Source organism: Leucoraja erinacea, chromosome 6, assembly GCF_028641065.1.
Source record: "Leucoraja erinacea ecotype New England chromosome 6, Leri_hhj_1, whole genome shotgun sequence".
NCBI classification, from domain to species: domain Eukaryota; kingdom Metazoa; phylum Chordata; class Chondrichthyes; order Rajiformes; family Rajidae; genus Leucoraja; species Leucoraja erinaceus.
The window spans coordinates 69,953,724-69,977,497 of NC_073382.1; the positions used below are offsets into that span (position 1 = coordinate 69,953,724).

A 23,774-nucleotide genomic window follows, 5' to 3' on the forward strand; every position below is an offset into this window, starting at 1 on the left:
TAACCACTGAGCCACCATCGTTTATCAGCAGATATTATATGCAAACCACTGTGGTCAATTGTGTACAAGGAATTGGCACTGCACATGCAAGTTACGCAGTCAAATATTTAAACTACAAGCTCATTAAAATGTTTCGCTTTTTTTTCCACTGCACTTTGTAGATAAAACTTTGAGATTTTGAATATTTTCCAGTCATAAATAAGGTGTACATTAAATGAGGGTATATTGACAACTGAATTCAAGCAAAAACAAAAGTAATTGACATTTTTTCATTTATTACCATGACATGCATTCAAAAGAGTTGGATAGAGCTCTTGGGGCTAGCGGAATCAAGGGATATGGGGAGAAGGTAGGAACGGGGCACTGATTGTGGATGATCAGCCATGATCACATTGAATGGCGGTGCTGGGTTGAAGGACTGAATGGCCTACTCCTGCACCTATTGTGTATGTATCTATGCAACAGCTTTATTCCAAGAGCTATAGCGGCTCTGAACCGTCCCTGCTGAGTGCCCCCCACCCCCCCTGGACTGTCTCCCTCGGATGGCCACGACACACAGCTTATTTATTTATTTTACTTTTCTTTTTCATCGGTTGGAGCTGCATACTAAATCTCGTTGCACTGACGTGCAATGACAATAAAAGATATTATTATTATTATTATTATGTGTATATACACACAGTTTAGCTTTTGCAAGGTTGCATCTCTGTTGAGGACAAAATGCAACACAGTCAATCACAAACAGCGTGCAAAGCAATCAGTGCTAAATTTGTAATTTATACTGAAATGTTTGTAAAATATGGAGTCCAGTAAGTAAACTTTTCAGCTGGTAATCTATCTAACAAGTGAAATAGCTAACAATGAGAGCTATTGACACATTCAAACAAAATATTTTGGAATCCCTCGGCACACATCAATAGAATAAAAAAGGTTCATATTTCAAGTTGATCCGATGCAGGGTCTTTGATCTGAAATGTTAACTGTTTCTCTTTCTGCTAATGTCAGTTCTGGTGAAGTCTTTGACTGGAAACAAATGTTTCCATTTCCATTGATGCTGCCTGGCCTGCTGAGTGTATCCACTATTTTCCATTTAAATTTCAGATTTCCAGCATCTGTAGTTTTTGATTTTCAATAGACTAATTTATTTCAATTACTAACCCTTCTAGACTAAATTCCACAGGAAAAGTAAAATTCCTAGTATTTCAAAGATTTATGGAAAAAAGCCTCTTTATGTTATACAATCGCATAAATAAATTGTATGCTTGATTAAAACTTTAAATTCAATTTCATGAAGTTATCCAGTACTTCACCCGCTCCACGGGCTAAAGTTAATTGGAGTAATTACATTGCAGCTTTACTCATTGTTGATTTTCTCGCTGGGTGTTTGCCGTAGTGGCTGCCTCGCCAACAGCCTCGTCCTTTTCCTTCGTTGTTGTTTTTTTTAATATGTTCTAGCTTTCTTTAGCTTGTTTTATGTGGGGTGGAGGGGATTGGGGAAAACTTTTTTTAATCTCTTACCTCGACGGAGAAGCGATTTATTTTTATTTATTTATTTATTCCTGTATTGTATCTCCGTCCGCACTGCGACCTAACATCGAGGAGCTGGCGGTCCCATGCTGGGGATCAACTTCGGGAGCTCCAACTGCAGGAGCCGGCAGGACTTAACATCGTGGAGCTGGTGGTCCCTGTCGGGGATCGACTGCTGATGCTCAAATACGGGAGCCTGTGGACTTTAACATTGCGGAGCTCGTGGTCCCTGGTTGCGGACCAACTTCAGGCGCTCCAAGGCGCAGGAGCTTCGACCGCCCTGACGCGGGAGCTTCAATCGCCCTGACTGCGGATGGTTTGACCGCCCCAACCGCGGGAGAATAAAGAGGGAAGATGATTAGACTTTATTGCCTTCCATCACAGTGAGGAATGTGGGGAATCTGCTGTGGTAGATGTTTATATTAACTTTTATGTACTTGTGTGTTTTTTTTTTTAGTATGTCTGCATGGTAATTAGAGTTTCACTGTACCTTAATTGTTACACGTGACAATAAACAGACCTTTAAAACCTTTGAATCTGTCATTGGCTAACTTAAAATAAATGCTGAGATTCATCAAAATCTCTATTGTAATAATATCATGCTGTATCAGGATGATAAATGTTGAACTCAATCTATGATAGATCTAGCAGGTTTTATAATATTTTAAATTGTTTTACATTTGAAGGAAATTTACAAAACCTATTTTATATATTTGCATATCAGATGGCTTCATTATCAAAAATCTTGCTCGTGTGGAATTTTCTAATTTCAATCAATTGTAGCTATTCTTTCATTAGATTTTCGGTTTGCTCAGACAATTCCATCATAACCTTGAAACCCACACTTTTTCCCAGCAATTTGGCAACCAAACGTCAATGCTTCCTGAATAGACTTGCCTGCAAAATAAAAATCACATAATACAGAGTGTTATACTATTATATAACATGGTGGGTCAGGTATATCCACATAACATAAAGCCAAACACTATGAGATCACATATTTTCATAGTTCGATCACACTCGCGTTGGCATAATGTTTAAACATTGAGAATACTAGAATTTATAGCAGTTTTTATAGAATCTCACAAAAAAATTCCCACTGCATGTATGCTAATACAATATTCAACAAAAATGTAATTTAATCCAGCAGGAAGACATCAGGGGCTTGATGTACACTTAATTGATCTCAGGGAGGTGGTACTGAAAAGAACCTGCAATCAACTTTATTGATTCTTGGTAAGGAAATAACATAATTTTGAAATCTCATTCCTCATAAATTCAATTCTAATCAAAAACTTTGGAAGTTTGAACATCAGGATGAATACAAAATTATCCAGTTTGCACATGAAGAATGCCAGTATGTGCCAAGTGCTATCCAAAACTAAATGTTCTAAGTCTACCTGCAAGGAGTATCAAGGGGGAATAAATAAAAGTTTAAGGATTTTAGGTCTTATCCTCATTCATCCTCATTTTCAAAGTAAGGGTATATTAACTAACCTCATTGATATAACAGTTTCTGACTTTCACTTATTACCTCTTAAGAGTTACTTAAAGCTGAAATATGATAGGGGCTCATGATGACCAAATGAGGGCTTGTGTCCAATATGTGACAAAACAATCTATGGGACAATGTGTTAATGAAATGTAGGCAATGTAAACTCCAAATAATCTGACACGGAACAGCTTACATTTAGAAAACGTTTTTCCTTCTTAAAAGCTGGCTTGGTTTTGTGAGAGTACAACAAACTCGGACCTACCGTTATGCAGTTCAAATATCACAGCTGCATTGAAAGTATCTCCAGCTCCAAGAGTATCCACAAGCTTTTTAGGAGGAAAGGCATTTGAATGAAAAAGCCCATTAGGACCCATTGTATCAGCTCCTTCCTCAGCCCATGCACAGATTAGGTGTGCACTAAAAGTTAAAAAGAAAATCAATTCAATGGACTATAATTACAATCATTTATTTGAAATAAGAGTGCACAAATCTAGGTTAATGTAATTTGTCTATTCTATCACTCAATGGAGATTAGTTGACTTCTTTTGTTGACAAAACTATATTGCTAATCTGACACCAATCACTTGGTTAAAACCTTTATTTCTGATCACTATATCTTAAATGAAAGACTTTGTAGCATTGATGATGGTGCAAAAAAGTTATACGCAGGGTACAAGAAGTGTGAGACTAGACCTATAAAATAAGATGATTCTATGTATCTTTCATCTAAGAAAGGAGAGAATTGATCTTTTGGAGAATCCAACCTCTGAAAAATTATTTTTCAAATTATTGTTAGAAACATAGAAAAATAGGTGCAGGAGTAGGCCATTTGGCCCTTCGAGCCTGCACCGCCATTCAATATGATCATGGCTGATGATCTAAAATCAATACCCTCTTCCTGCTTTTTCCCCCATATCCCTTGATTGCTTTAGCCCTAAGAGCTAAATCTAAAGGGCCTGTCCCACTTTCCCGAGTCCTCTGCCGAGTTGAAATGACCTTTAAAAAAAAATCAAGATTTTTGTGATCTACGAACTCCTACTCCCGACTATCTTTTTACTCGTGGACTTTTTTGACATGCTGGAAAAAACGTCCCGACTTACCTGATGCACCGAGTAGCTACGGCTGGCATAACGAGCCGCTACGATATATATCTAAGGCCTCCTATGGACTTGCTACGGACATTCTCCGAGTTTGAATCAAGGGGAAAACTCGGGAGAATTCGTGAGTAACTCGGGAAAGTGGGACAGGCCCTTTACTCTCTCTTGAAATTTCAGAAATATTTTTAAGAAATATCTTTAAAATGATGAAAGATAGATAGTGTTTTTATTTGTGGGGTACAGCGAAGAGAAGATAATTGCTATAGATCACCAAAAAGATTTTTACCCAGGGAGATAAGAATTGGTTAAGATATTTAAGAAGGAACTGCAGATGCTGGAAAATCGAAGGTAGATAAAAATGCTGGAGAAACTCAACGGGTGAGGCAGCATCTATGGAGCGAAGGAAATGGGCAATGTTTTGGGTCGAAACCCTTCTTCAGACTGATGTGAGGGTGGGGGGAGGGAAAGAAGAAAGGAAGAGGTGGAGCCAGTGGGCTGAGGGAGAGCTGAGAAGGGGAGGAGAAAGTAGGGACTACCTGAAATTAGAGAAGTCAATGTTCATACCACTGGTGTTCAAACTGCCCAAGCGAAATATGAGATGCTGCTCCTCCAAATTACGGTGGGCCCCACTCTGGCCATGGAGGAGGTCCAGGATAGAAAGGTCGAATTCGGAATGGGAGAGGAAGTGCTGAGCCACAGCGAGATCAGGTTGGTTATTGCGAACCGAGTGGAGGTGTTCTGCGAAGCGATCGCCAAGCCTATGTAGAGCAGCTGACATCTAGAGCAGCGGATGCAATAGATGAGGTTGGAGTATGTGCAGGTGAGCCTCTGCCGCACCTGGAACGGCTGCTTAGATCCTTGAATGGAGTCAAGCAACAAGTGTAGCATTTCCTGCGGTTGCATAAGAATTGGAGTTGCCATCACAGAAAATGATTGATTCAAAGAGGATAGCTGTTTTAAAAAGGAAAGCTTACTACACATACGACAGAGAATGGAATAGAAGTTTACCCTGATAAATTTAGATGACAAAGGAAAGGAAGAGGCTAAAATATAGCATAAACTAGACCAAGTGCAGACCCATGTGTGGTTGTGGGGGGGGGGGGAGGCGGCATGCAGCGTCACACACTGACTACCTCCCCCTCCCGCACTCACACTAATGGAGGGGAGGAGGGGGGAGGGGGGGAGGGAGAGGAGGAGGGGGAGGAGGGGGGGGGGAGAGAGAGGAGAGGAGAGGGAGGGGGGGGGGGGGGGGGAGAGAGAGAGGCCTTTTTACTTCAACCCAAACCCAAACAACCATTTGCAGGCAGTGCTTTTTACCTCTAACCATATTTTCATTTTCAAACCAAATTAAGGGTACTCACAGTGCTGTAGACATTTGTCAGTGTCATTCAAAGCTCTGATTGAGGCACACCACTTGCAGAGACTGATTGAGGCACACCACTTCCTGGTTTTATAGTCGCTCCCCCTCCCTCCAGCAGGGGCAGCAGAGAGAATGGGGAATGTTGTAAAAACATTAATATCTCTGTCAATTTTCATCGACGGGAAAAATCCTCGGCACGCACGCGGTGGAGGGGGGCTCTGAGTGAGGTGGCCAAAAATGACGGCCATAGGTGGCGGTGTACTCTCAGAAACCACAGCACAGAAAGCCGAAACCGGTCAAGAACAGAGTTTCAGTAATATAGATATCATCACGGACTGATTGGAATTAAAGACTAAATTTGGCACTATTTTCCAAGATAGGGTCAAAGATTCAGCATGTACATTTATGTAGATACTTGACACACTTTTCCAACGGTCTTGAGAACAAATGGCCATGTGGCAATAAGCACAACCTAGTGGTCTTTATATCCAAAATAATAGCTCGAACACTGCAAAGTAAAAGCAGTTGATTTTTGATCTAAGAATACACCTACCCAGGTTTTACCCGACTGTAAAATCCTTTTACTGCTTCTGATGCTGAATTAAATCCAAAGTGTCTGGCAACATCTTTGCTGACAAAGACCTAAGGGGTGCACAGACAATAAACACCTTTGCTTGTTGTATGATAGATATTGTTCTTTTCATATATATATATATTCAATTTTGGTTCTTTTCAGATATTTATTTTAAATAATAATTATAATTGGTGAAAATACAAAATAAAAAAATATTTTCTTGTAAATAAGTAAATATTTTTGCATGGTAAATTTTGTTCATTTTAATTATAGTTTTTCCCATTATTTAAATATGTATTATTTAAATAATAATTGGTGAAAATACATTATTTTCTATTTCTAGACTATGACTGGGAAGTTATGTTTATCTAAAGCTTCATATTTTTTGGCCGTTTTTGATTTAACCACTCATTTAAATGGAATAAGATTTTGTTAATATTGTCCTACTTGTTTATATCTCTCCAAGGGCTGACTGACACTACAGCAGTTTTCAGAACTCCACTCTCCAATTAGCAAATCCATTTTATCCATTGACACTGCTTTTTCCAAAAATAAGAGGATTGCTTGTCAAATACATAACATCAGCCATTTCTTCGGTAATGCATTGTGAAATTGTATTCTTTTCATGTAACATCAGTGCAAAAACAAGATAGGCATTCCCTTTCTGTTTCTATTGCAGTGACAGCCCTGAAGGTTAAAGGCTCCAGAGTAGTACTTGGCCCATAATCTTAGAAGACATCACTACATTATCAATGCCAGTGTTATACAGCGCAGTGCCCTCCATAATGTTTGGGACAAAGACCCATCATTTATTTATTTGCCTCTGTACTCCACAATTTGGGATTTGTAATAGAAAAAAAATTACAAGTGGTTAAAGTGCACATTGTCAGATTTTATTAAAGGGTATTTTTAAAGGGTATTTTCACTATGTAGAAATTACAGCTGTGTTTATACATAGGTAGACAAAAGTGCTGGAGAAACTCAGCGGGTGCGGCTATTATACATAGCCCCCCCATTGCAGGGCACCATAATGTTTGGGACACATGGATTCACAGGTGTTTGTAATTGCTCAGGTGTGTTTAAATGCTTCCTTAATGCAGGTATCAGAGAGCTCTCAGCACCTAGTCTTTCCTCCAGCCTTTCCATCATCTTTGGAAACTTTTATTGCTGTTTCTCAACATGAGGACCAAAGTTGTGCCAATGAAAGTCAAATAAGCCATTATGAGTCTGAGAAACAAGACTAAAACTGTTAGAGACATCAGCCAAACCTTAGGCTTACCAAAATCAACTGTTTGGGACATCATTAAGAAGAAAGAGAGCACTGGTGAGTTTACTAATTGCAAAGGGACTGGCAGGCCAAGGAAGACCTCCACAGCTGATGACCGAAGAATTATCTCTATAGTAAAGAAAAATCCCCAAACACCTGTCCGACAAATCAGAAACACTCTTCAGGAGTCAGGTGTGGATTTGTCAATGACCACTTTCCGCAGAAGTCTTCATGAACGGAAATACAGGGGCTACACTGCAAGATGCAAACCACTGGTTAGCCGCAAAAATAGGATGGCCATGTTAGAGTTTGCCAAGAAGTACTTAAAAGAGCAACCACAGTTTTGGAAAAAGGTCTTGTGGACAAATGAGATGAAGATTAACTTATATCAGAGTGATGACAAGAGTATGGAGGAGAGAAGGAATTGCCCAAGATCCAAAGCATACCACCTCATCTGTGAAACATGATGGTGGGGGTGTTATGGCCTGGGCATGTGTGGCTGCTAAAGGTACTGGCTCACTTATCTTCATGGATGATACAACTGATGGTAGTAGTGTAATGAAATCTGAAGTGGTATCTGCTCAAGTTCAAACAAATGCCTCAAAACTCATTGGCCAGCGCTTCATTCTACAGCAAGACGATGATCCCAAACATATTGCTAAAGCAATAAAGGAGTTTATCACAGCTAAAAAATTCTTGTGGCCAAGTCAATCACCCGATCTGAACCCAATTGAGCATACCTTTTATATGCTGAAGAGAAAACTGAAGGGGACTAGCCCCCAAAACAAGCATAAGCTAAAGATAGCTGCAAAACAGGCCTGGCAGAGCATCACCAGAGAAGGCACCCAGCAACTGGCGATGTCCCTGAATCGCAGACTTCAAACACTCATTGCATGCAAAGGATATGCAACAAAATACTAAATATGTTATTTTCATTTTCATGACATTGCTATGTCCCAAACATTATGGTGCCCTGAAATGGGGGAACTAGGTATAAACACAGCTGCAATTTCTACATGGTGAAATCAAAATGTATAAAAATGGCCTTTATTAAAATCTGACAATGTGCACTTTAACCAAATGTGATTTTTTTATATTACAAATCTCAAATTGTGGAGTATAGAGGGAAATAAATAAATTATGGGTCTTTGTCCCAAACATTATGGAGGCCACTGTAGATGAGATACAACCTCTGGTGCCAAATGCCCATTCTAGTAGTTTGGGAGGGTATTAGAATGTGTTATTTTAAGGAGATCATTGAGGATATCTAATGCCTGAACCAACATTTACTAGATTAACCAGGCCATCAATTAATTAAACAACCGCTTACTTTTCCATAATGCAGCAATAAACATAATTTAAAAGTATTTAGTACATTTAAGATACAGTAATACAATCTTATATGTGCAATCATTATAGATGATAATAAACAGCTAATTTAATTCAACCAATATAATGTTAATTGTTTTTCTCTAACATTTCTAGAATAAAACATACCACATCTCCGTGTCCAAAGAGCTGGTACAGTTCTTCTCTTGGTTTCTCAATCTCCACAGAAATAGTAATTCGCTGCTCGACTGACACATTAGCATTGTACTGCACCACCTGCTGTATCATGGCCACCTGCTCAGATCCATTTCTGCCCTGCGTTTCAATGACAATTATACAGATTCATGCCGTGTAATTTTGTTTGTTTATGATTAAGCTTGTTGACATTCACGGAATTGAAAGGCATCACTTGATAAATTCATGGTATGTTTCCACTTTTGGATAGAGTTGTAATCATAAAGCCATACAGCAGGGAAATGCCCTTTGGCCCAACTTGTCTATACTGACCAAGATGCCCCTCTAAAGCTTTTCTAACCATGTTCAAATGTGTTTTAAATGTTATTATAGTCCTGCCACAACTACCTCCTTTGGCAGCTCATTCTGTATACCTACCCTCTGGGTGAAAAGTTGCTCCGCAGGTTCCTATTAAATCTTTGCCCTCTCACCTGAAACTATGTGCTCCGGTTCTTGAATCCATGACTGTGTAAAAAATTCTGCATATTAACCTCCTCTTTTCCTCTTTCAGATCACCCCTCAGCCTCCTGCGCTTTAAGGATTAAAGTCATATCCAGTTCAACCTCTCCCGATCTCAGGTCCTCAAGTCCTGATAACATCCACGTAAATCTTTTCTGAAGCCTTTCCAGCTTAACAATATCCTACCTGTAGCAGGGTGACCAAAACTGAACACAATACGCCAAATGCGCCACCTGCTTTGGTGTCATCTGCAAACTTACTAATCACGACTTGCACATCCACATCCAAACATAAACCGCAAACGGCAATGGACCCAGCACTTATCCCTGAGGCTCCCCATTAGTCACAGGCCTCCGTTCCGAAAAACAACTTTCCAACTTCATCAGCTTCAGCTTCCTTCCATGAAACCAATTCTCTCTCCAGTTGGCTAGCTCTTCCTGAATCCTATACGATCTCACCTTCCAGAGCAGCCTACCATACATAATCTTGTCAAATGCCTTGCTGAAATCCATATGTACAATGTCTACAACTCTGCCCAAAGCCCACATCTATGGCTTTGCCCTCATCAACATTTTAGGTTACTTCTTCAAAAAACTCAATCATATTTCTCAAATTTTCTTCAGTAACTTACCCACGACAGATGTTAGGCTCACTGGTCTATAGTTCCCAGTTTTTTTCTTGCAGCTCTACTTAAGTAGAGGCACAACATTAACCCCCTTCCAGTCTTTTGCCACCTCACCTGTGACTAATAATGATTCATATATTTCAGCCAGGGCTCCTGCAATTTCTTCTCTCGTTTCCCACAATATCCTTGCATGTATCTGATCAGGCCCAGGAGATATATTTGCAATCATACACCTTCCAATGTCCAGCACCTCCTCGACCGTAATACGGACTGTCAAGACATTTCCATTAACTGTCCCAAGTTCCCCAGTCCGCATGTTTATGTACAAACAGGCTGCACAGAGATAACAGTTTTGTTTCTGAGGGGCCATATTCTTTCTTTAGTTACCCTGTTTCCATTAATGTAATCTGTAAGGATTTTCATTAATATCTGCCGGAGCTATCACCCTTCCCCGCTTTGCTCTCCTGATTTCCTTAACTATGCACCTTAGTTCCCGAAACTCCTCCAGGGATAAACTGGATCCCATCTTCCTGTACATGTTCCATACCTCCTTTTGCCTGACCAGAGCCTCCATTTTTCTCATCATCCCAGCTTCCTTACTCACCTGCCTTGTCCTTCACCCCAACAGGAACATGCGTGCCCTGAACTTGTCATCTCACGTTTAAACGCATCCCATTTACTAGAGTGGTATTGGAGGCATATGGTATGCTTGCCTTTATTGGTCATGGCATTGAATATAAGGATCAGGAACTCATGTTGCAGTTTTATGAACCTTTGCTTAGGCCACATTTGGAGTAATCTGTGCAGTTCTGTTCGCCCCCATTAAAGGCTTTGTAGAGGGTACAGAAGAGGTTCAATAGAATGCTGCCTGGATAGGAGGGTATTAGCCAAACCCTGGCCTGTGATTGCTCAACATGGAGGACGAGCATCAGCACTGATCATCTCAAGTGTCTACCATTGAAGCATGAGGAGGCTGTGTGAATATAACAGCAGGATCATATCATATCATAAATGACCCATTTAATTTTACATTAATATTTCAATCTCGCATGAGGTGAGTTAGAGAAGCACTGGAATGCAATGAAATGTAACCACAAAATAACTTTGTTGTTAACACTGTTACGTCTTTATATAATCAAAAAGTTCAGATGTGTTACTCCTCATAATCAAAATGTAATTATTGGTGAAAGAACCGTTGATTTGAAGGAGACTGCCCATTTTAGATTGTAAATAAATCACAAATGTTTATGTATTTTTGAAGAACAATGTTTACTTACGAAATTTCAAATGATTTGATGCAACGTTTGACTATGAACAATATCAGAAATAGACGATTGGTGACAATAGCTTGAAAACTGAATTTTGGAGAAGTTGGATGGAAATTTGAGAAATGACATGACCAGACTCGGTGATCAATAAAAAAGAAGGAGGTTTGAACAGTCAGACCCATTCTTGTGGATCAAAAGAGATGGGATAGTGATATTTTGAAAGAGTGGGGTAGAGTGGTTCAAGAATGTGAAGACAGGTGAAAAAATATCTGAAATTTGGGGTCAGGGTTATTATGTTTTTGTTCAGGAAAGAAAGTATTTGTTAAAAATTGGAAAAGGTTTCATTTTTTTAGAATAAGACTCCTTAAAACTTCTGGTGCCCAAATAGAAAATAACAGTTTTGTACCTGCCAATTGGTACTCAGGTTTTACTCCAAAACCTCTTCACCACTGAATAAAAATAGTCAGCATTTCCCCATCTCATTTTCATCAAGAAATACCATGTTTTTATTCACTATGTTGGTTAGAAATGTTACTGAAACTCATATATATGGCTTTACAAAAGCCTGTTTAAAGCCAAAGAAATTTTGCAAGGTCTTTATTAGAAATAATATAACAATAGTGATCTGCAATGCAGTTTGTGTGTAAACCAAATCCTGATTTTAAAAATTGTTCCTTTGAATACATTAGAGAGATGTCATGGGATCCAAGGAGAAATAGCAGAATGGATAGTAAATTGGCTCCATGGAAGAGAGCAGAGGGCGATGGTGGAAGGTTACTTCTCGGACTGGTGACTAGTGGTATGCCTCTGGGTTCGGTGCTGGGCCCGTTACTGTTTGTCATCTACATCAATGATTTGGATGAGAATATACAGGGCAAGATTAGCAAGTTTGCTGATGATACAAAAGTGGGTGGTTTTGCAGATAGTGAAGATGGTTGTGAAAGATTGCAGCAGGATCTGGATCGATTGACCAGGTGGGCAGAGGAATGGTTGATAGAATTTAGTACAGAGAAGTGTGAGGTGTTGCATTTCATACGTCTAATAAGGGCAGGACCCTCACAGTGAATGGTTGGCCTCGGGGGAGTGTGTAGAGCCTAGGAGTACAGATGCATAGTTCCTTGAAGGTCGAGTCGCAGTTAGATAAGGTGGCCAAAAAGGCTTTTGGCACATTATCCTTCATCAGTCAGAGTATTGCATAGAGAAGTTGGAAGTTCATGTTGTAGTTGTATACGACGTTGGTGAGACCACATTTAGAATATTGTGTTCAATTCTGGGCACCATGTTATAGGAAAGATATTGTTAAGCTTGGAAAGGCTCAGAGAAGATTTACGAGGATGTTGCCAGGACTAGAGGGTGTGAGCTATAGGGAGATGTTGAGTAGGCTGGATCTCTATTCCTTGGAGCCCAGGAGGTTGAAGGGTGATCTCATAGAGGTGTATAAAATCATGAGAGGAATAGATCGAGTAGATGCAGAGTCTCTTACCCAGAGTAGGGAAATCGAGGACCAGAGGACATAGGTTCAAGGTGAAGGGGAAAAGATTTAATAGGAATCTGAGGGGTAACTTTTTCACACAAAGGGTGGTGGGTGTATGGAACAAGCCTCAACTACCTCCTCTGCCAGAGGAGGTAGTTGAGGCTGGGACTATCCCAATGTTTAAGAAACAGTTAGACAGGTGCATGGATAGGACAGGTTTGGAGGAATATGGACCAAGCACAGGTAGGTGGGACTAGTGTAGCTGGGACATGTTGGCCGGTGTGGGCAAGTTGGGCCAAAGGGCCTGTTTCCACATTGTATCACTCCATGACTCTATGACTATCACATAAATACAAAATCTGCTCTTTAAAACAAAGACAGGTTTAAGATTTGCCTGTTCTTGGATCACTGAAGTGAATATAATCATAGTGCATAGTTCTCTCAATACTTAACAGTCTTGCCTCAGTGCTTATATATCCTTTCCTTTTTCAGACATCAAAGGCAATTACTTGGTAAATATTAAAGAAGGACCAAGAAATGCATCTCCATTGGCTCCAGAGAAAACTGGAAAAACAACTTTTTGTTTCCATTGTAGGAAAAGTCATAACACCAATATTATATAAACTGCTTGATTACAAAAGCCACCACTTACCTCCCAGTGAATCCATTTGTACTGCGAAAGATCAACTTTCCTAAAATCCTCTGGAGTAACATTTGGTAAATTCCTAGATGCAACCAGATTTAAATCAAACTTTAAAATGGGTGTTGCAGAATTTCAGTTTAACTATGAGATAATTAAGCTTTACAAATATGTCATATTTTTGGCATATAATGCTTTCCAAATTTAAGTTACATTATAGAAAACATTCTGAAGAATGTACTAACTACAGAAAAGTACTATATTAACATAATTAAAATGAGGATCAAGCAAATTTAAGTGTTTGCATTTAATTTACATGCATTAAATTACTGAAGCATTCAATTTTGAACTTGAAATTTTATAGAAAACATCTTGTTACCTTCAATTACTAAGGTTCACCATTCCATCTGATCTTGAATTCTTTCCCTTGTCTCTTAACTAACCATCTCGTCCTGATCACTGTGAGCGTTCAAGTGTGCAGGCACTACCTCAGGCTCCATTCTACCCCAGTGCCGTGGTGGTAATTAGCTCCTTTGTGAGCTGAGCAGTTGCCCAAAAACAGATATATTTTAAAAAATCAGAATTCTTGTCAGTGTTCTCCAGAAAGGTAATGCCTTGATTTTTTTTCATTTGGACAGTCACGCTAAACATTAGTCAGTTTGGCAGGAGACAAACAAAATTCTGGCCAATGATGGAGAGAATTTATCTCTCGCTGGATGAATATCTGGCCAGTACTAAATAAGATTCTTTATCAGTTTATCACTATATATGACCCTCTCTTTAATAAATGTTTTACACGTATAAGATGGCAGATCAGTATGCATCCAGAGTCTAATTTGCAAAGCTAGAATAATGGTTCATTTTAAAGATGTAAATGTTAACTCTGTGACAATTCATTATACAAGTTTTATTGCAAATGATGTCATTATTTTCAAAATTCCTGAACTCCACTAACTCATAATTATCAAATTCTTATTTAGGTTTTGAACTTATTGCAAAGTTCTCTCAGTGCCAAGCTCATTATGAGACTCGCTGTCACTGAACAAACACAAAGCCAAAATCAGTTGGCATTAAGTCAATGGTTAAAGGTCAAGTTATCAAAAGGTTCTGAAAAAAAACCTCATTTAATTATTAACCTTTGAAGTAGTGCCAGTTTTGGCCTTTCAAGCATCTGTTCTGCCTGTTGAATTTGAAAAACCCACCTGACAAAAAGTTCAACGGGAAGAAGTTTGAAATGGCTCCAACTACTTCCTTCCAAACACAAATCAAATCACAAATTTAAAAATCAGACCTGAAGTCACACCAGCACTGAATTGAAAACACATGGAGAGCAGTTCCATGCATGCTATTACTTTGTCAATTTAGTTTGGAGTCTTAAAAATATTTTTTGTAACATCTTGTTTTTTCATGCTAATGTCAATAATTACTAAACACTAAGTGATAGATGCAGAAATTGAAGAGTCGATTGCTTAACCTGTAAACAAAGCAGGCTTAATTTTTATCTGTTATTATATGTGTCATTTATTTATTTGTTAAAATTTTCAAGCCATGATTTTTCAAGTTATTGAATTGAAAATCGTATATATTTGATTTTGGTGCCATGCAGAAGATAAATGTTACATGTGACATGGAGAAATACTCGTTTTAAGGATTATAAGTGAATAATGGACACTTTCATTTGTCCCCAAGTGCAGGAAAGGTACAGCCAGGAAATTCATAAGATAACAATGTCAGGTGTCTGATAATCTTTACTCAATTTTGTTTACATAATTAGTTGAGGGAAATATTATGGATGCAATAAAGGAAAGATAAATATTTGGCAATGGACGCTACAAACAAACCAACCATTTATTGCCTAATTGCTTTTGCCGTGCTGGCCTACCTTTGGGAACTACTTCTATCTACATGGTGAATTATACACAGTCTATTGGGTCTAGAATATTTCAACTGTAACCAGTACATGCAGATATACAGTATAGGATACTTTTTTAAAACTTGAACAAATTCAGGTGCACATGCAATATGAATGCCACTTTATGGGTGCTCCATACATACAAGCAAGCTCCCTTCCACTTATTAAATTTAAATTAAATTCAGTCTTGAAAAAAAAATGTTTTGGAAAAAAAGGTGCCATTGTCTCCTAGAAATATAGGCTGCCAGTTTCACCATGGGAAGCCACTTGCTTTAGAAATTGACAAGCAATTGCTTCAATTGATACTAAAGGTTCAAAGGTCAGTTTATTGTCACATGTACCAATTAAGGTATTACCATACAGCCATACTAAAAAAAAGCAAGACACAAAACTGCATAAAAGTTAACATAAACATCCGCCATAGCGAATTCCCCACATTCCTCATTGTGATGGAAGGCAATAAAGTCCAATCTTCTTCCTATTTATTCTCCCACAACCATCCGCAGTCGGGGCGATCGAAGCTCCCACAGCGGGCGGTCTTAGCCCCCACATCGGGGCAATCAAAGCTCCCACGTCAGGGTGGTCGAAGCTCCTGCGGTTTGGAGCTCCCAAAGTCGGTCTCTAACCAGGGACCGCGAGCTCCACAATGGTAAGTCCGCAGGCTCTCGTGGTTGGAGCTCCTGAAGTCGGTCTCCAGCAAACTCTGCCAACTCCTCGATGTTAGACGGCAGTGCGGGCGGAGATATACGGATAAAAGTTGCTTCTCCGTCGAGGTAGGAGATTAAAAAAAGTTTCCCCCCAACCACCCACATAAAACAAGCTAATGAACACTAAAGCATGCATTTAACACATACTAAAAAAAACAACAAAGAAGGGACAGTCAGACTGTTGGCGAGGCAGCCATTGCTGGCGCAACAATATAACAGTCCTTAATACTTGAAGCTCGTTGAAACAAACCATTGAACATGATTCATCCAGATTGTGTACTATGGTAACTAGACAGGGGAAGAAAATTAGTTGTTCCTGTTAATTGGCCCTCATCAACACCATTCATTACAATATTTGGTTGTCAAAGTAGACAGTGAGATATATAGTACAGCTACAGAAATGGGCAGAGAAATGGCAGGTCGAGTTTAAACAAAACAATTTTGAGGTGTTGTACTTTGGAAGGTCGAATGAAAGGGGAAAGTACGTAGTTAATGGCAAGACCCTTAACAGCATGATCTGGGGTCCACATCCACAGCTCTTTGAAAGTGGCAATACAAGTTTTGCCACTTTCAAGTAGAGAGTGGTAAAAAAGGTGTATCGTATGTTTGCCTTCATCTGTTGGGGCATTGGGTATGAGTCACTCTGCAGCTCTATAGGACTTTGGATAGGCTGCATTTGGAGTATATGTGCAATTCTGGTCATCCCAGAACAGGAAGGATGTGGAGGCATTAGAGAGGTTACAGAAGACATTTACTTGGTTCACTCATCCCTTCATACTTAAACTATCCCTTCCTCGGATATGTTCGTCTGCAATTGCAGGAGATGTAATCTCCTCCCTCAGGGATCCCAGCAGTCCTTCCAGGTGAGAGAGGTTTGCATGCACCTCCCCTAACATCTACTGTATCCAGTTTACCCGATGTGGTCTCCTTTACATTGGCGAGACCAGGCATAGACTCGGCGACGATTTCACAAAAAATACACAAAATGCTGGAGTGACTAAGCGGGGCAGGCATCAGGTCTGAAGTATGGTCTCGACCAGAAATGTCACCCATTCCTTCCCTCCAGAGGTGCTGCCTGGATGGAAAGGCACCTTTTGGGTTAATGGGGGCTGCTTCAAAACCTTCTCTTCAAATTTTTGTTCTTAATATTCATGGAACAATATTATTCAAGTCTTGAAAATACAAAATAAGAGGCTTGAAAACTATTTTTGTTTGCAAGAAACTTTGTCAACTATTCTAATAGTAGAGGTTGGATTAGGACACTTCAGAAAATGTTCATAAATTTATAGTTCTCCTTTCAAACACATAGTGAGGTGGAAGTTGATCGTGAGTTGTAGAATGAAGGCAGCTCTTCTATGTCTTTTTGTGTGTGGCTTAGAGAATGTAAAGAAAAACTACATCAAGAGGGGTCATGGACACAGAGTTTGAATCCATCTTCATCTACCATCTGATTCTGCATCATACCAGCAGTGCGGTGGGGTGTGTGTGGGGGGAGATGTGGTAATCACAGAATAATGGTCATGAATAAGAAACACAAGTGTTTTCTTCCCTCATGCCACAATTAGTGACACTGAGACCAACTCCAAACTCTTTTATTCCTGTCGTCAGTACAATCGTAGACAACCACAAAAAGCTGGAGTAACTCAGTGGGTCAGAGAGCATCTCTGGAGAAAACGTATAGGTGACATTTTGGGTCGAGACCTTTGTTCAGTACAATCTCATTTAGTGAACCCAAAACACACCGTATGAGTTTGACATGGACCTTTTTGCATCTATGGACAGGACCTACACAGCTTACGAACACTCATCTGCGTTCGTAACTTGGAACCTGTAAATACAAACAAACATTTGCGAAACCAGCGGTGTAGATTCGCCGACAGCTGCAGGCAGGGCTGCTGGCATCTTCTGCTGTGTGGAATCTCAGTTTGTGGCCGTGAACTGCTCGGATTACGAACCGCTCACGGAATGGAACCCTGCCATAACATGCAGCTCAGTAATTTATCCAGTGTCATTTTTTTTTACTCATTGAGCCAAAAGCAATGTTCTTTACAACTTATAATATTAAAAGGCCATGAAAGGAGTATTTCTGCATTGCCACACATTTTTATCGTATATGTAATATGAATTGAAGTGACAACAAATCTTACATGTCGGACAGTATGACCGTTCGCGAGCCATTGGTAATGTTGACGAGGCAGCAGGCACAAGGATTAACTCCCACACGCTGGCACACAATATTGGATATATTAACACCTCTGCTGCGAAAATCATCTGTTATGAAACTTCACCATGCAAAATGGCAAAGGCGGAGGAAACAAAGATGAAGAAAATCTGCTGTTATTGGCTATTTACAAAATAAAAGTTTCTGACGACTGGTTTGTGAAGTTGGCCACAAGAAATTGACTTACCTTTGAAGAAATGTTCACTGTTTAACCAGACCTTAATAGTGTTGAAGTCAAAATTAATGTCCTAGGTTGTTGTTGCCAGAACTGGCTGTTGATATTAATTATAACCTTGAGTAATCGATCAGGCAACTTTGATAGTGTTATTAATCTTATAATTACTCTGCCCCCTTGCTGATGAGAACATCTACAACTAAGATTTGTTTTAACAACAATTTGCAGTTATATGTACCTTCTAAGTAATAGAGCACCCTGTGCTTCTACAATTAACACACTGCGACACCAAACAGATCTGGGATTTTTGAAGTAATTTGGGTTCTAATACTCAAAATTAGTGAGAGATTACAGGTGAGCAAAGTTTGATTTTAACATGTTTCTTTTCAACTGGTGCAAGCATAGCCAAAGCCTTTCCAATGACCAATTTCAAGATGCTGAAAAGGTTTTGTGATGTTCTGACTTGAAATCTTTAAACCTGTGAATCCCTCCTTACCAGAGAACTCAGACAAGAATCTTTCAAAATATAAGCTTTTTCTGCTGACCACATGATGAGAATCTGTCAATATTCTGTTCTGAGTCGAGTCTTTCCTTTGTTTGTTTGCAAGTTTGAGCTGCTTTCTGGGAACACATACAAACCTGTTTGTGTGAAGGATAGTGCGTGAACCATTGCTTATGTTGCTGATGATAATGGAGGCTGGGAAAGATGATTCTGTATGAACAATCACGTTAGGCACAGCAATCCCATATCGTCTGAAGTCATCATAAATAAAACTGTGAGATATTTATAGAGGGAATATTTTAGAAAATAACTTCAGGGAGTAGGTTAACATTGGTAGGATGACTATCAATTCAACCTCTGAAAGATTAATAATTAACTTTCAAACTGCAGGACACAAATGTACCTGAGTACATAACTTACAGGTTGCCACTTCCAACACTAATTATTCTAATGTGAATATGAACCACTTTAAAGAATGGTAAAAAAAATGTAATTATATTTTGTAAATTTAAAAATCAATCCATTATTTATATTAATATTGAATACAATGCAACCATCTTATCAGTTGGAAATATGCACCATTAACACACATGAACTTCTTAAAATATTGAATTGGAAATTGACATTGTTCAATGGCTTCAATTGCAACACATGCTGAAACATAGAAAATATGTGCAGGGCAAGGCCATTCAGCCCTTCGAGCCAGCACCGCCAGTCATTGTGATCATGGCTGATCGTCCCCAATCAATAACCCGTGCCTGCCTTCTCCCCATATCCTTTGATTCTACTAGCCCCTAGAGCTCTATCTAACTGTCTCTTAAATCCTCCAGTGACTTGTCCTCCACTGCCCTCTGGGGCACTATTAATGTAAATTCAGAAATGCATGAATTAATCAAGGTTAGCCAGCACAGGTTTATTAAAGTTAAAATGTGTTTAACAAATTTAGATAGTATTTTAAGTAACAATTGCATAATATAGTAGGTGGAATGTTTATCAAGTTTTGGAATGCATTTGAAAAGATGTCTTGTAAAGAGGAAATGTATGTGTATAAATAATAAATTAGCTGACAAATTCTGAATGGGAGACAGACATAAAAAGCTGGAGTAACTCCGTGGGTCAGACAGCATCTCTGGAGAATAGGAATAGGTGACGTTTCGGGTCGAGACCCTTCGTCAGATTGTATCTGTCCGAAAACTGTGTCTGAAGAAGGATCTAAAGCTCCAGCTTTTGTGTCAATCTTCGGTTTAAACCAGCATCTGCAGTTCCTTCCTACACAACTTCTGAATGGGCGCAGCTTGCATATTAGGAAGTTTAGAAGCGTTGTACCTTTGAGATCACTGCTGCCCCTACTTTTGTTGGGACAGATAAATGCATTATTAGACTTGGATACAGGGAACACAATTTAACATCTGATGTAGATTCACCAAGATAAGAGTGATGCATATGTCGTGCATCAGAGTGAGGTGATATGTCATGCATGATAAGAGTGATGCATATTGGAGAAACAAACTAAATAAAGCATGCAAATTTTATATGAATTGAAAGGCATCAAACATTAACCTAGAAATTGGACTTTTCCAACTGTATTTTTATGTGTAGTGTCAGCAACAATTCATGTCTACGCAACAAATAAATTGTGAAATTGGTGAGCGAGATGTGTATGTGCTGCACTTTACAGACGTTCAAATAGGAAATTAGGTCTCCAAAGACTCAATTGGACCTGACCGAGATGGACATACCTTTGCCTGCTACCTCCATCCTAATTTGTCTTGGGTAAGCAGAGGTGGTCAGAATGCCTCCAATAATGGAGAGATGCCAGTGGTGCCTCTACTAAGGCAGCCATGGGATGGGTACTACAGAAGCTAAATAAGCTGTTCGCTTATGCAACCTGTGGAATATGTAACCTATTTGAGCAGCCTGCCACCTGGTGACGTCAGCAAAGAAACCTGCAAATAGCAAGATAGGCAACAAACCAGCACACTGTGTTCCGAATCCAGGTGAAACTGTTCGAGAAGTTGTACTGTAGAGATCTGAGCTCCAGTTTACATCAGCACTTTTCAGTATAAATCAGTATTTAGGCATTGGGCAAATATTTGTGTTTTATGTTCTGTGCCAAACACTATGTAAAAGGTCCATTGCAGTAAAATGGTTTATTTTCACAACTCGTACCATGTCATATGGGTGGCACACTAGTGCAGCTGGTAGAGCTGCTGCCTTACAACACCAGACAACCGGGTTTGCCCCTGTTTTTAGGACTGTCTATGTGGAGTTTGCACGTTCTCCCTATGACCACATAGATTTTTTCCGGGTGCTCTGGTTTCCTCCCATCTTCCAAAGACATGCAAGTTTGTCGGTTAATTTAGCCTCTGTAAAATTACCCTTCGTGCATAGGAAAGTGGGATAAAAAGAACTAGAGTGCATGGGTGATCGATGTCGTCAGCGTGGGCTTGGTGGGCTGAAGGGCCTGTTTCCTTGCTGTATCTTTCAATCAATCAGCCATTCAAAAGTGACTACTTGTGTGACTAATTCTGGATGCAATTGATTTTGGAACTCATAAAGTTTAAAAAAAAAGTATAGTGCAATTATTTTTTTAAGATTGATGTTCAATAGCTGCTGGAAGATAAGGCCATCAGCATTTGTCAAGTGGTGATTTAAGAGTACAAGACAAAATAGTGGATACATTTAATAAAGACCTGGTTTAGCTCTGGTTAAAACATTATATGCGGTTTTGCCTCCCTGTATATAGAGAAGCCATGTACCACAGAAGTTCACCTGGAAGATGACATTAAAATATTTTAACAGTTTGCATTATTTCTATTCAATACTCAAAATTGTTCTTCTGCATTATTTCCTTTCAGAGAATAGGAAACTACTTTTGATGAAAAATTGTAATCATTCTCACTGGAGCAAAGAAAGGAAGGAGGTGACTTAATTACAATTTTGATATTGGTAGAGCATACAGGAAATGACTATTTCCTTTAGTTGTGGAAGCATCAAAAATGAGTTAATTTATATCACTGCGCTAATAGTCAGAAGCGGGCATTTGTTTCTAAGGAATGTTGATTGTGCATGGAATTCTTTTTAGAGACAGCTGCATCTTTTAATGGAATATTAGATAAATATTTGGTTGATGAAATCACACAAAAGATCAGGAGGATTACATAGATAGCTCAGTAAACCATGGTACAGGCATATTGGGCCAAACGCTTTCACTTTTTTGGTTTATTTTGCATTAATAAAAGGATGAAATTTAGAATGAGTAAGCAGTTAATAGCAACTTATTTCATTCTGCAAGTATAAATGACGTTGGTTACATGAACAGAAGCTTGTCCTTCTTGCTGCACTTTCCTTGAATCTGCCCCCTTTTTATGTTATTGCAGGATATAAAATGTGTGTGATTTAACCCTTTCTAATGATCTTTTTGTTGCTTCACAAAACATGATTTTTTTCATTGCTTGTGCAAACAGAAAGGAACATAGGCACAAGGAACTGCAGATGCTGGTTTACAAAAGAAACATAGTTGTAGTAATTTCTTGAAGGGTATCCTCTCCTTTAGTCTTTGCCTATAATAATTTCCTCCCCAAACTAAAACATTGTTTATGCTTTGTTTATGATTCATTGACACATTTCCTGGGTCCTCTTTCCCCAAATTGCATCCAATTGATGAAGGAAAGTTTTCTGTTCATTTGTGCCTCGAACACAAGGGCAGCTTTTTAAAATTACATATTTAGCTCTCAGACATTGGAATTCAGGAATCACAGACATTTATTCATTCCGTCTTCACCATGTTCACATTCTGTGTTCCTTGGGATTGTAGAATTTCCATTTTTTTAATACGTGGCTAAGTTATCTGTAAGTATCAGGTTTAAATGAAACTGGCTTATAAAAATGTTACAAAAGATTAAAATTGACCATTACATTGACTTTATTCGGAATGGTCCCTCCAGAAGCTAGGGTACTGTTCTATTCACCACAACCCCATTGATGACATTGGACTTGGTCTATGGAACTGATGCACAAGAATGTGCAACAATGCTGAGAATTATATTCTGCGCTCTGTATCTTTCCCTTTGCTCTATCTATTATACTTGTGTTTGAACTGATTGTATCTAAAGATATGGTATATCTGATCTCTTTGGAATGCATACAAAACAAAATATGTCATTGTAACTCGGTAAAAGTGACAATAATAAGCCTAAACCTAAAACCTAAACCGAAGGGAATAAATCATTCAGAATCATTGATAATTTCTTCTCACACTGTTTTGTATCCATTAGTAAATGTTATGATCCAAATTATTCTAGGCAGCTCCTAATTCTGCAGAGGCATTAAAAACATTCCATGCTGACCTATATTGTGTATGTAGCTTTTTTTTCTGGGACTTTTTTCCTAATCTCGTTACATTTTGACATGTTCCTATACTAATCTTGTCAAACCTCATATTTTCCTGTGGGAATTTTATAACTCATCATCCTCTTTGATTATTTATCAGCCCCACTTATGGTCACACTTGTTTGGTCTGAGCATTTTGGATGCTCAGCAAAAATTCTCTCATATTTTGTTGAGGGCGGTTTAAAAAAAAAAACATTTAGCTCTCAGACTTTGGAATTCAGGACTCACAGACATTTAGTCATTCTGTGTTCAGTTTCCTTGGGATTTTAAATGTTCTGTTTTTTTATACATGGATGAGTTATCTATAAGTATCAGGTTTAAATGAAACTTCCATGATGTCTGACATAAAAATGTTTCTGAAAAATAAAAATTGAACATTAAATTGACTTTATTCTTAATTTTTCCAGTGTTCTCCAGGAATAAATCTACTGTGTTTAAATTATGGTTGTTTAGTTCATATTTTGTCAGACAAAATAGTGGGAGCCGTCTCTTTAAAAGAAGACAAAACTCAGAGTT

General features: G+C 38.9%; 1 protein-coding gene across 5 annotated transcripts in view; it reads right to left on the reverse strand.

The window, feature by feature from the left end:
- Positions 1-255: 255 nt before the first annotated feature.
- khk (ketohexokinase) overlaps positions 256-23,774 on the reverse strand; it is a 37,476-nt gene continuing 13,957 nt past the window's right edge. For 3 of the 5 annotated variants that reach the window (XM_055637333.1, XM_055637334.1, XM_055637335.1), the window contains exons 4-9: positions 19,004-19,138; positions 13,362-13,434; positions 8,818-8,964; positions 6,033-6,121; positions 3,285-3,439; positions 256-2,424 (exon numbers count right to left, since the gene is read on the reverse strand). In XM_055637333.1, coding sequence (XP_055493308.1) covers positions 2,339-2,424; positions 3,285-3,439; positions 6,033-6,121; positions 8,818-8,964; positions 13,362-13,434; positions 19,004-19,138 — 685 coding nt within the window. In that variant the 3' untranslated portion in view covers positions 256-2,338. Of the gene's footprint in view, positions 2,425-3,284; positions 3,440-6,032; positions 6,122-8,817; positions 8,965-13,361; positions 13,435-18,115; positions 18,251-19,003; positions 19,139-23,774 lie in introns of all 5 variants that reach the window. The other 2 variants (XM_055637332.1, XM_055637336.1) reach the window with 2 other exon arrangements.